At 38.1% G+C, this 14,112-nt stretch overlaps 1 protein-coding gene across 8 annotated transcripts in view; it reads left to right on the top strand.

Annotated features, from left to right (window-relative positions):
* STXBP4 (syntaxin binding protein 4) overlaps nucleotides 1–14,112 on the top strand; it is a 200,433-nt gene that overhangs the window by 21,270 nt on the left and 165,051 nt on the right. For 4 of the 8 annotated variants that reach the window (XM_023553563.2, XM_003414609.4, XM_064271255.1 and 1 more), the window contains exons 3-4: nucleotides 178–303; nucleotides 4,405–4,537. In XM_023553563.2, the coding sequence (XP_023409331.1) occupies nucleotides 257–303; nucleotides 4,405–4,537 (180 nt within the window). In that variant the 5' untranslated portion in view covers nucleotides 178–256. The other 4 variants (XM_064271258.1, XM_064271259.1, XM_064271256.1 and 1 more) reach the window with 4 other exon arrangements.

Below are 14,112 nucleotides of genomic sequence, written 5' to 3' on the forward strand. Positions count from 1 at the left end.
CTTGTTACTAGCAATGACTAAAATGTCATAGCCCAAAATGTATAAAATACATCTAACATCTATACCGAGGTACATAGTATTTATGTGCCAAGTATATATAATACTTTTATGCAAAGTTGGAATAAAATTTGATTGTTTTAAGACCTAACAATTTATTTCCCACTTCTCCAATCTTAGGAAAAGAAGATTTTCTAGGTTCTTCCTCAAGAACTTCCTTTACACAGCTGTTAAATCCAAGACTACTGTGGTGAAAAGTATGAATAAAAATACATCTGCTGTGCCAACATCCAGTCTACTTGAAAAGTAATTTTTAAATTAAAATTTAGTATGTTTTGAAAGTTCAAGGAAACCCTGGTGGCATAGTGGTTAAGTGTTCCGGCTGCTAGCCAAGAGATCAGCAGTTCAAATCCACCAGGCGCTCCTTGGAAACTCTACAAGGCAGTTCTACTCTGTCCTATAGGGTCGCTATGAGTCGGAATCGACTCAATGGCAGTGGGTTTTGGTTTTGAATGTTCATAGTTTGAAATATGTAGTATATTGATAAAAGTTTTTTTTAAGTTTTTTTATAAGCTAGCTATTTACTGTGATCTAGGCTAATAGTAATGTGAAAGTTGGTCAGTAATTACCTTTAAATGTAAATCAATGTGTGGAATAGATTCAGCATTCTCTTTTAGAATTATTTGTAGGGATTGCTTTTATTTTTTATTTGATTTGATTTTTGAATATAGAAACTATTTTATGATTTCTCTTTAAAAATTACATAATGTAAGAGTTAGCTTTTGCTGAGTAACAAACCACCCCAAAGTGCCTTGAAATAAGCGTTTATTCTTTCTTGTGATTTTGTGGGTTAGCTAAGTGGTTCTTCTGGTTTGGGCCAGAGAATGTAGGCTGGCCTCATTCACATGTTCTGGGACCTCACCTGGGAAGGCTGGGGTGGCTGAGGTCTCTTTCCACCTGGTTCCTCATTCTCCGGGAGGCTAGCCCAGGCTTTTTCACATAATGGTGGAACAGTTCCCAGCAACAAGCACAGGGCTTTTTCAAATGTCTATTTCCCTCACATTTGCTGATGTCTCATTGGCTGAAGAACTCCATAGAGCTTAGTCTAAATTCAAGGGGTGGAGGTATAGACTTCACCTTTTGATGGAAGGAGCAGTGAAGCCATATTTCAAAAAGGCATGCAGATAGGGATGGGAAGAATTGGTGGCCATTTTGCAAACATATTACACAGATAACAAGGTGTATTTGGAGTAACCTTGCTCTCATTCTTGTCCCTCGCTCTCTGCTCTATTCTTCTACAACCTGTTGCCATCGAGTTGATTCCAACTCAGAGCAACCCTATAGGACAGAGTAGAACTGCCCTCATGGGGTTTCCGAGGAGCGGCTGGTGGATTCAAACAGCCGACCTTTTGGTTAGCAGCTGCTCCCTTAACCACTGAGCCACCAGAGCTCCATTTCTTCTGTAGGTATCCATTTTTATTAGTTTCTTCATCTTTTTCCATGCTTCTTTTAGTGTAAACAGATGCATATACATATATACATGTTTGAATTATACTCCCCCAGCAGATTCTTAACCAAAAGGTAATATATGCTGTTTTGACCTTGCTTTTTTTTTTTTTTTTAAACAAAAATTTTATCCTGGCAATCACTTCAGTTTGTACAGATCTTCCTTGCTCCTTTTATGGCTGCATAGTATCCTATCTGTGGATGTACCATAGTTTATTCAATCAGTACCTTAATGATGGACGTTTGGATCGTTCACAATCTTCAGTGACTACAGATTATGCCACAATGAATAAACCTGGTACATAAGCCATTTTGTAGTTTTCGACAGAGTACTTTTGGGATAGATTCTGAGAAATAGGATTGTTGAATCAGAAGGTAAATTTTTCTTAGAGATTACCAAATTATCTCTTTAGGAATCCTACTGCTTTGCATTTCCACTAACTATGTAGAGGGTGCCTCTTTCCCTATAGCCTTGTCATTCGATATGTTGTTGAAGTTTTAAAGTGTTGTTACTCTGATAGGTGAATAGTAGTATCTCCATGGAGTTTTAACTTAAAATTCTCTTATTATAATTAAACTTGAGTGGCGGAACAATTTTTAATAGCAAAAGATTATTAAAAAGTAAGTAACCTAAAGTCTTAACAATAAGGGAATTTTAAAATAAGGTCCTAGCTGTAGGTATAAATTTTATGCTGCCATTGAAATTTATGTTTAAGAAGAACTTTCAACAACATAAAGATTGCTTGCAATAATGCTGGATTAAAAAAAAAAAGGAAAACGGTTTGTATACTATGAAGTTACTTTAAAAAAATTTAGGCAGATTTATAGAAAAAAAAGATTAGAAGTATACACACTGCTACCCAACAGAGCATCCCAGTAGATACTATTGGGATTAGAAAAAGAGGGATCACTTTGTTGAATCAATAATATATGCTGGAGAATGTGTGTACCCCCACTGAAGGAAATTCAGAAGAGGTTACTGGAGAGATTTGCTAATAAGGTACCTCATTTTCCTTTCTTCCCTCCCTAGGCCACACTCCTTTATGGCACTTGCAACCTAAAGTCCTATAGAGTAGGTTGAGGTGCTGAAATCCATATCAGTAGAACATTTCTGACCCACTCCTCCTCTCTGCCTTTTTTCTAGCTAATTGACTATTGCCCCAGTAGCCAGACAGGTCTTCCAGCACTAGAGCTGAGTTCAGTATAATGCAACCCTAGATGATGTGCTATATGGAGACCAAAGTATTCAAAAACACATAGTTGTGTAGTTGTGTAGGTCTTTTTAAAATTTTTGTATTCTATTTTTATAATGTAACTTTTGAACTCAATGGTTTTCTTAAAGATATTGAGAGAATTTCTATGGCAAAAGCTAATAAAACTTTTTTCTGAAAGCTATAGTGATACGTAAGATGTGAGATACCTCTTCTTTTAATGGGAGTTTCAGTTACTTGATATGTTTGAAGATAACTAAAAGTCCTATATATAAAAAAAAAAATATATATAAGCATGGTTTTATTTGTTTACCATGAAATATATCTTAGATCACATTTGGGCTCAGGAACAAGACTGGGCTAACATCACTACTTTCCAGTTTTATAGCTTTGGGCCAGCAGTTAGGTTGCTATGAGTCGGAATCAACTTGACGGCAACGAGGTTTTTTTTATTGGTGGACTCAAAGCGACCCTAAAGGACAGAGTAGAACTGCCCCACAGAGTTTCCAAGGAGCGCCTAGTAGATTTGAACTACCAACCTTTTGGTCGGTAGCTGTAGCTCTTAACCACTATGCCACCAGGGTTTCCAATTTCACCAATAGCTTCCAAAATAGTAGCAATAATTTAAATTGGTTAGCAGCCATAGCTCTTAACCGTTACACCACCAGGGTTTCCTTTGGTTGGTTAGGGAAGTGTTAATCTTAGACGTTTTATAAATATTAAATTGAATGGCACAAAGTATGTGTATTTCTTACACAGAATTCAGTATGTAATAAGTGAGCTAGCGTCCCTAAGCCTTGTCTCAAACTCTATTCAAGGTCTGAACCAAGTGTCTGGAAAGGCAACTCGGGGTCTACCATTTGGAGAATTCTTTTGAAAGTACCTTCTTTTCTAATGGCATGGCTCTTTTTTTCTGGTAAAATTGCAGCTACAGGAAGTACTTTTTACCAGAAAAAATAAAACAAAACAAACAAACAGTCAAAAAAAGGAAAAAAGTTGCCATTGAGTTGGCTCCAACTCCTGGTGACCCCATTTGTGTTAAAACAGAACTGTGCTCCGTAGGGTTTCCAGTGGCCAATTTTGGGAAGTAGATCACCAGGCATTTCTTTTGAGGCACTTCTGGGTGGGCTCAAACCTCCAGCCTTTCAGTTTGCAGCCGAGCATGTTAAATAGTGTGCACCACGCAGGGACTCATTCTAAATTGAAAGACTGATGTTCTCCCTCCTCTTTTTTTTTTCCTTTGGACATTCAGATAGAAGTCATATTTATTTTGTTTTAAATGGCCACAAACATGTCTTTTAAAGTTATTTACCTATTTCATTAAAATATTTAGTTTTGGAATCATTCAGTGTGGTCCAAAAATCAGCTAAAAGCAAATCTCGTCAGTCATCTTTAATGCATCTTTAAATTTATTTACATAATATTTTAAAATATTTTCTTTTGTTCTGCTCCAAAGAAATATGTATTATTGCTACAATTTCTTATAAGTTTTGCAAAGAAAATTAAAAATACAGGTGAGGAAATCTGTTTCATTGGTTTTAATCACTATACTTTTTAAAATCTAGTTGCTAGTATGCACTGAGTATTTTGAAATTGTCTAGGTCTAGGAATTTGATTTAAAAAGTAATTTAAAGGAAGATTGGTTCAGATCTCTGAACTAACCTGTCAATGCTAATTTATTTTATCTCAGAGATCAGGCTTTTCAGGTGATTACAGTTGCAAAGGAAACAGGCCTTGGTCTGAAGATCCTAGGAGGAATTAACCGCAATGAAGGTCCCCTGGTATATATTCAAGAAATCATTCCTGGAGGAGACTGTTATAAGGTAAAAATTAAAATAAAAGCAAAATAAAACAAACAAAAAAACCACCTAATGGCCAGGTTTGTTTCCCTACTTCATCCATAAATTAGTAATGTTAGCTGAGTGTCTATGTGACCATGCCTCTGAGAAAGACACAAAGGGACTGAAAAATGGACCTTTAGCTCCAAGGAGCTTTAACCTAACAAATGAGTAGGCTGCTCACATATGAAAACAACGTAGATTTTAGGCTCTAGCTAAAGGTTATATATTCTTGAATTACATGCTGTTCAACTCTTATCCTAAGTCTGGTTGATAGAAAGTATATATAAAAACATTATCTGGAGCCCTGGTGGTACAATGGTTAAGAACTTGGCTGCTAACCAAAAGGTCAGCAGTTCGAATACACCAGTTGCTCCTTGGAAAGAAACCCCATGAGGGCAATTCCACTCTGTCCTATAGGGTCATTATGAGCTGGAACTGACTCGATGGCACGTAACAACAGCATCATCTACTACTCTGAGTTTGGATTAAGTTGGATAACTTGAACTACATTCAGTTAGCTCTTTCTAGTTACAAAAACAAAACAAACAAAAAAATCCAACCCTGAAATAAAATCCACTCATTTCTAAATTTTCAGTAAAATTGTTATTGAGGAGTTGGCTAGTTATATCATTCACTAACATCTACATGAGACATTAGATTTAGAAGTGAGATCTTAAATTGTCTCTTTTGAGTGATTAGTAAATCCTACTCTCCTCTTCAATGTAAGAAATACATAATATGTAATATTATATGTATTATACTAAAGTAATATATTTTTCTTTGGTTACTGGAAAGCTCAGATCGAAATTTGAAGCACAAACCCCAGCAACTTGATTAACATCCTGGTTGCTGTATTTGCATTTGGTTCTCATTTGCCATTTCTGTTCTACTATTCTGTATTTGTCGTTTATTGAAAATTGCCTCAAGTCCCTTTTGGAAAGATATAGAGTATAAGGAATTAAATAAGTAAAATCTCCTATTAATATCAAGCAGTATAGCTTGAGAAAGGATCCTGTTATCATTAAGTTTGTTGTTGTTGTCATCATTGTTTGGTTAAATAGATAGTATTTCCTCAGATTAACTTTTGAGCTGATCCTGATAGTGGCAAATCCCACCCTTCTCACCTCCCCACCTCAAACACTTGTTTACCAAGCAGTTTTAAGTAGATTTTTTTTTTTTTCCTTGTTAGGGAAAAAAAAATTTATTTCACCAATAAAAAAAAAAAAAAATCCCACCGCTATCAAGTCGATTCCTACTCATAGCAACCCTAAGGACAGAGTAGAACTGCCCCATAGAGTTTCCAAGGAGTGCCTGGTGGATTTTGAACTGCCAGCCTTTCGGTTAGCAGTGGTAGCTCTTAACCACTACGCCATCAGCATTTCCAATTTCACCAGTAGAGTAGCTTCCAAAATAGTAGTATGATTTCAGTTGTTTCAGGCTTGTTCAGATAATGACACCTTACAAATATACTTTCCAAGTTGTAATTACTACACACTGAAAACAGTTAAACCTAGTAAGTTCAGGATATTATCATGATATAAAATTTCGACTATTAAATTTAAATTATTAGCCAAGTAAGAGCATATTTAAATGCTAAAGCTATTGTGCAAGAATAAAGGATGATACTAGAAGGAACCTATTGAGTTTAACCAATTTCAAGTAAAAACTGAAGTTTTTCTTCTCAGAACTGAGAGGTTTAGTTCTACTTTACTTTTAATGCTGAGATTATGTGTGTGTTACCAGTTCTAAGAAATAGCTAAGGTATTTCTTATAATACAGTTGATACAATATAATAACTTATTAGATGAAGGTACTTAACAGGTGAAAAGAATTTTTCTTTTTAAGACAAGCATCAATTTGTGCTTTTTTATTACCCTGAAAAATATTTGTAGTTAGAGGAATAAATCGATAGCAGTTGCTGAGCGGTTCTTCATCTGTTGTCAGTGTTGTCAGACTAAGAAATTATATACATAGTATTTATTTTCTCTCACTGGTTTTCCTAGCATTTCACTGTTTCAAAAAGGTGGTTAAAAAACAAACCTTGTAAGGGACTATATTCTGTTTTTACCACTAGAGAGCAGCACAGAGTTATTAATGTTCTTTGATTACACCTGGTCTTGTCCAACAGAAGAAAATGGCCAAAATAGAGGAAGGTGTTGGAAAAGAATAATTGTCCAATGCTTACATTTTATTTTTTATATTTCCACGAGGTGGATAGTTTATATGCATAATATTTACTCTGCAAATACAAAATTAATACAATTTTTTAAAAAAATAATTTTTAGATAATAAGTTAATAGCATTTACTGTGTTCTAAATACTGTTAGGAAACCTTGATGGTGTAGTGGTTGAGAGCTACGGTTACTTACCAAAAGGTCAGCAGTTCAAGTCCACCAGGTGCTCCTTGGAAACCCTATGGAGCAGTTCTACTTTGTCCTATAGGGTTGCTATGAGTGAAGTCGGAACAAACTCGACGGCAGTGGGTTTGTTTGTTTTTAAATACTGCTAGGTTAGGCAAGTCCATAAACTTCTAATCAGCACAAAATTTCTGCATGGTAGGTGCAGTCATAGAACAGGACACATGGGCTCGTTAGATTATCCTTATAAATGGCTGAATTAGCAATTGTTAGTATTGTTTTTAAATGCACATGAATGCTTTAACCTGCTGTAATTTTATTTTAACATTATAATATCTCGGAATTAACAATGCAGGCAATCTCAAATTATAGCTGGATTATTTTCCATTTATATTCCCAAACATCATATGTAAGGGGGTTGTTAAAACTCAGAAGGAACTTTCTTCAATTAATCATGGTTAGTTTCCTCTCTCCTCTCTCCTCCCCTCCCGCTCACATGTTTAACACCTGGCAGATAAGAAATGCAGTACTTCTTCAGTATAGCCAAAATATCATGTACCTTTGAAAAACATATTCAGAGTTCAAATTTGGGGCAATATGAACACATTTTTCAAGTTCAAGTAGGGAGGAAGGTTCTCCCATCTCTAAGAGATAGAGGCAGTCTGTATTGTTGTTTTTAGTTGCTGTTGAATCGATTTCAACTCATGGCAACCCCGTGTGTGCAGAGCACAACTGCTCCGTAGGTTTTCAAGGCCTATGGACCTTTCAGAAGCAGATCACCAGGCGTATCTCCAGAGGCACCCCTAGGTGGGTTCAAACCACCAACCTTTCAGCTGGTAGTCCAATGCTTAACCGTTTGCTTCACCCAGGGACTCCTACAGGTTGAGAACAAATATACAAGGTACTGAGTTAAGGAAAGATAAGAGCTCCAAGACCCCTCTCACCCCACCAGTTAGTCTTGTATTCGTCTGGAGTCCTAAAAGTTCAATCTTAGACCCTTTTTGAGCCTAGACACTCTTTTAAACTTCAAACCCGTATATCCCATTGTCTGATCAATATTTTTCTACTTGGATCTCAAAAAAGCATCTCAAACTCAACATGTCTGAGACAGAATTCATGATATGAACACACCTTCTTCTGCCCACCTCTTCCCAAACAGAACTTCCTCCAGGATTCCCAATCTTGATGGATGGCACCTTCTAGTTGCACAAAGTTACAAAACCTAGGAGTATCCTATTTTCTGTCCCATAACACCCGTACCTAATTTATTAGCACCATTGGCTTTTTTACTCTCTAAATATCTCTTGAATCCATCGGTCTTCTTGATCTCTACTGTCATCACCATAGCCTAAACTACCATCAGTTTTTATCAGACCTCAATAACTTTGTCTGCTCTTATATACCATGCCCATTTCCCTCCCGACAATCTTTCTAATACTTAGTTGCCTACAATGCCTTGTGAGCAGTGACTGTATATTGTAGCTTCTGCCCTCTATTTCTCTGGCTCTTCATCTCTATGCTTCAACCATAGTGGCATTCTTTCAGTTCCTGGAAAGGAACAAGTTTTTCCTTATCTTATAAACTATTTCCTCTGACTAGCAACAGCACCCCCCCCCCCGCCACCGCCCGCCACAGCCTCTCCCTCACTACTTCCAGATATCAATTCAAAGGTCGCTTCCTAGGGGATGCCTTCCCTGATCACCCCCAGCCTAAGCCAAGTGTCTTTCCTATATGTGCTCTTAGATGCCGTTCCTTCCCTTCATATCAGTTTCTAACTATATATCAATATCTGTGATGATTTTATTAACTCTGCCTGGACAGGAAGACAGTATGCCTCCTGAAAGGTAAGGATTCTGACTGATCTTATTCACAATGATATATGTAGTCCCCAGTGTGGTGCCTGACACATAGCAATATTTTTTGGAGAAGGAATGAAGGAAAGAAGGATCACTTAGTCATTCTGTCACTTTTCTGAAAATTACTAATGTGTAATTTTCCTATTTACTACACTGTCACCCTCTGGACTGCACACCAAGGTACCTCTCCTCCCTGGCCCATTGTGTCCAAACACATTCTGTACACTTTCAAGTTTTCAAATGTTTTTGTTTGTATATTTGTTTTATTGCTAATAACGTAGGGAACCCCCCACGTGTCTGTCAGTTTGTTGTACTGTGGGGGCTTGTGTGTTGCTATGATGCTGGAAGCTATGCCACTGGTATTCAAATACCAGCAGGGTGACTCATGGTGGCCGGGTTTCAGCTGAGCTTCCAGACTAAGACAAACTAGGATAAAGGACCCAGCAGTCTACTTCTGGAAAGAATTAACCAGTGAAAACTTTATGAATAGCAGCGGAACATTGTCTGATATAGTGCTGGAACATGAATCCCTCAGGTTGGAAGATACTCAAAAGATGACTGCGGCAGAGCTGCCTCCTCAAAGTAGAGTCCACCTTAATGACATGGATGGAGTAAAACTTTCAGGACCTTCATTTGCTGATGTGGCACAACTCAAAATGAGAAGGAACAGCTGCAAACATGCATTAATAATCGGAATCTGGAATGTACAAAGTTTGAATCTAGGAAAATTGGAGATTGTCAAAAATGAAATGGAACTCATAAACATCGATATCCTAGGCATTAGTGAACTGAAATGGGCTGGTATTGGCCATTTTGAATCAGAGAATCATATAGTCTACTATGCCACGAATGACAACTTGCAGAGAAATGGCATTGCATTCATTGTCAAAAAGAACATTTCAGGACCTGTCCTGAAGTACAACATTGTCAGTGATAGGATAAAATCCATACGCCTACGAGGAAGATCAGTCAGTATGACTATTATTCAAATTTATGCACCAACCACTAAGGCCAAAGATGAAGAAATTAAAGATTTTTACCAGCTTCTAGCAGTCTGAAATTGATGGAACATGCAACCAGGATACACTGATAATTACTGGTGATTGGGATGCGAAACTTGGAAACAAAGAAGGATCAATAGTTGGAAAATATGGCCTCAGTGGTAGAAACGATGCCAGAGATTGCACAATAGAATTTTGCAAGACCAACAACTTCTTCACTGCAAATACCTTTTTTCACCAATATAAACAACTGTACACATGGACCTTTCCAGATGGAATACACAGGAATCAAGTTGACTACATCTGTAGAAAGAGATGATGGAAAAGCTCAATATCATCAGTCAGAATAAGGCCAGCAGCTGACTGCAGAACAGACCTTCAGTTGCTCATATGCAAGATCAAATTGAAACTGAAGAAAATTAGAACAAGTCGACAAGAGCCAAATTACGACCTCGAGTATATCCCACCTGAATTTAGAGACCATCTCAGGAACAGATTTGACATGTTGAACACTAATGACCGAAGACTAGGTGAGTTGTGGAAGGACATCATGCATGAAGAAAGCAAGAGGCCATTAAAAAGACAGGAAAGAAAGAAAAGACCAAAATGGATGTCAGAAAAGACTCTGAAACTTGCTCTTGAACGTTGAGTAGCCAAAGCAAAAGAAAAAATGATGAAGTCAGGGAACTGAACAGAAAATTTCAAAGCATAGCTCAAGAAGACAAAGTAAAGTATTATGATGACATGTGCAAAGAGCTGGAGATAGAAAACCAAAAGGGAAGAACATGCTTAGCATTTCTCATGCTGAAAGAACCGAAGAAGAGTTCAAGCATCAAGTCGCAATATTGGGGAAAATATTAGATGACACAGAAAGCATCAAAAGAAGATGGAAGGCACACACAAAGTCATTATACCAAAAAGAATTGGTCGACGTTCAACCACTTCAGGAGGTAACATATGATCAGGAACCGATGGTACTAAAAGAAGAAGTCCAAGCTGCACTGAAGGCACTGGCGAAAAACAAGTCTCCAGGAATTGACAGAATACCATTTGAGAAGTTCAACCAAGGGGTGCAGCCCAGTGCTCACTTGTCGTTGCCAAAAATTTGGAAGACAGCTACCTGGCCAACCAACTGGAAGAGATTCATATTTATGCCTATTCCCAAGAAAGGTGATCTAACTAAATGTGGAAATTATTGAACAATATCATTAATATCACACACAAGTAAAATTTTACTGAAGGTGATTCAAAACCAGCTGCAGCAGTATATCGACAGGGAACTGCCAGAAATTCAGGGCGGTTTCAGAAGAGGACGTGGAACCAGGGATATCATTACTGATGTCAGATGGACCCTGGCTGAAAGCAGAGAATACCAGAAAGATGTTTACCTTTGTTTTATTGACTATGCAAAGGCATTCGACTGTGTGAATCATAACAAATTATGATTAACATTGCGAAGAATGGGAATTCCAGAACACTTAATTGTACTTGTGAGGAACCTGTACATAGATGAAGAGGTAGTCATTTGAACAGAACAAGGGGATACTGCGTGGTTTAAAGTCAGGAAAGATGTGTGTCAGGGTTGTATTCTCTCACCATACCTGTTCAATCTGTATGCTGAGCAAATAATCCGAGAAGCTGGACTGTATGAAGAAGAATGGGCTGTCAGGATTGGAGGAAGACTCATTAACAACCTGCGTTATGCAGACGACACAACCTTGCTTGCTGAAAGTGAAGAGAACTTGAAGCAAAGACCACAGCCTTCAGTATGGATTACACCTCAAAATAAAGAAAACAAAAATCCTCACAACTGGACCAATAAGCAACATCATGATAAACAGAGAAAAGATTGAAGTTATCAAGGATTTCATTTTACTTGGGTCCACAATCAACACTCAAGGAGGGAGCAGTAAAGAAATCAAAAGATGCATTGCATTGGGCAAATCTGCTGCAAAAGTGTTGAAATGCAAAGATGTCACCTTGAAAACTAAGGTGCGCCCGACCCAGGCCATGGTGTTTTCAGTCGTCTCATGTGCATATGAAAGCTGGACATTGAATAAGGAAGACCGAAGAAGAATTGATGCCTTTGAATTGTGGTGTTGGAGAAGAATACTGAAAATACCATGGACTGCCAAAAGAACGAACAAATCTGTCTTGGGAAAAGTACGAACAGAATGCTCCTTAGAAGCAAGGATGGCAAGACTATGTCTCACATACTTGAGACATGTTGTCAGGAGGCATCAGTCCATGGAGAAGGACATCATGCTTGGTAAAGTAGAGGGTCAGAGAAAAAGAGGGAACCCTCAACGAGATGGATTGTCACAATGGCTGCAATAATGGGCTTAAGCATAACAACAATTTTGAGGATGGCGCAGGGCTTGGCGGTGTTTCGTTCTGTTGTACATAGCGTGCCTATGAGTTGGTATCGACTGGATGGCACCTGAACGATGTAGGGAAAGTAGGCAGGAATCAAAATATTCCCTTCGACCCTGATACCACATTTAATTTAGTTGCTTCTAAGGTACATATTTTGGAACACGTATGTACTATACACACACACACGTGCATATATACAGACCATACATATATATGTATGTAATATACCTGATAGATGCTTATGGTTAGTCATTCATTGTTCACAAAGGATTGAAGTAGGACATATTTAACTTTCAAAGGAAACCTATTTTCAGGATATGCTAAGCATATCACTGGAGCTGGGAAAAAGGCTTTTGGATAAATAACAAGACCAGGCCTCTGGACGACAGAGAATAAAGAAACCAGTCCCACAATGGGAGCTGCAGAAGTGGCAGCCAACAGGGTTCACTTTCAACTTCACTCTCTTTTCTTCTTTGCCGTTTCTGTCACAGCCATCTTAGTCTCCTCAGGCCTGTTTTCTGGACCACATTCCTTTATCATAGACATGAAAAAGCAGCTTTAGTAGTTTTTAACAGAGGTGTTTAAGTGGTCAGGAATACATTGTGCTTTAAACATATTCATGAATGTCAATGTGCAAGAATTCAGACTCTGAAGTTCAGCATATTCAAAGTGCTTGGTACACTGCCTCCCATGTCCTGAGTTGCTCAGTAACTGCCAAACTGAAATCTAGACTGTCGGAAGAGGCCTCTGCCTGCCCCTGAAGTTAGTATCTTCCCATGTATGTTAGTCCAGCTGGGACAGAATTCACTGGTTTAGAATGCCAGACTTTTACAGAAACAGCTTTTGTTTTCATTCGCAGGTTCTAACTTTTAAACAGGTTCGGAAATTCACATGATCAGTTAAGAACTTATTCTAGGAGGCGAAGGAGGAAAAAAAACTACTGTGAATACTTTTTAGACAGAAAAAATGCATAAATACTGGAAGCCACAGTCAGAAGTCATTATTATTTCTCTTGTCTCTGACTCTGTCCTCCTGGAAAATGTTCCTTCAACACATCAGTGTGCTTTAATACAAGGTATGTTAAATTGGCTACACTAGATTAACAGTGATGAATGCTGCAAATCTAGCCTGGGAGGAGAATGCGAGAGGTAGTAGGTCAGCCTAAACCCTAATGCCATTTCTGCAGCCTTTCCTATTTTCTGTAGCTTTTCTCTCCCCAACCCTGACAACCAACTGTGATTTCTATAAGATACACGGATACAGGAACTGCCTCCAAATAGGTTAGCCTGTGGAATTAACTCAGTTCTGAATTCCTGTGGACAAGATTGTGTGCTTCCTCCAACCCGCTCCTCTCTGTCTCTTTTCCATTGTTTATGAAGATCTAGCTAGTGAGTCATAGAGCTAAAATTCAAATTCAGGTCCATCTGGCAGCAAACTGTGCTCTTTCCACTTCAGTTCACTGCCTTTGAGAGCATAAGGTGTATATTAGAGAGTACTCCTGCCCGAATGAAAACAGTTCATTTGCCATCTGACTTGTAGTCCTAATTATAGAATTTCCTCTTTTCTAGGAAATCTTCAGCAAAAGGAAGTAATTGTCAATACCAAGAATATTTGAATTAAAATGAAATAACCTAACATTTGCTTTTTGCTGTCCCAATTCTGGGGCCCTGGTGGTGCTACGCTTAAAAGCTCAGCTGCTAACCAGAAGGTCAGCAGTTCAAATCCACCACGTGCTCCTTGGATACCCTATGGGCCAGTTCTACTCTGTCCTATAGGGTTGCCATGAGTCAGAATCGACTTGATGACAATGGTTTTGGTTATTTATTTTTATCTCAATTCTAAAAGAAACTTTCTGGTGAAGAGTAAGTCAGTATACAATACTGGGGAAACCAGCACAACCTGTACAAGGTAAGGCTGTGGAAGCTCCACAGACACATCCAAACTCTCTGAGGGACCGAACTGATGGC

This window comes from Loxodonta africana, chromosome 18 (assembly GCF_030014295.1).
Source record: "Loxodonta africana isolate mLoxAfr1 chromosome 18, mLoxAfr1.hap2, whole genome shotgun sequence".
In the NCBI taxonomy this organism is placed as follows: domain Eukaryota; kingdom Metazoa; phylum Chordata; class Mammalia; order Proboscidea; family Elephantidae; genus Loxodonta; species Loxodonta africana.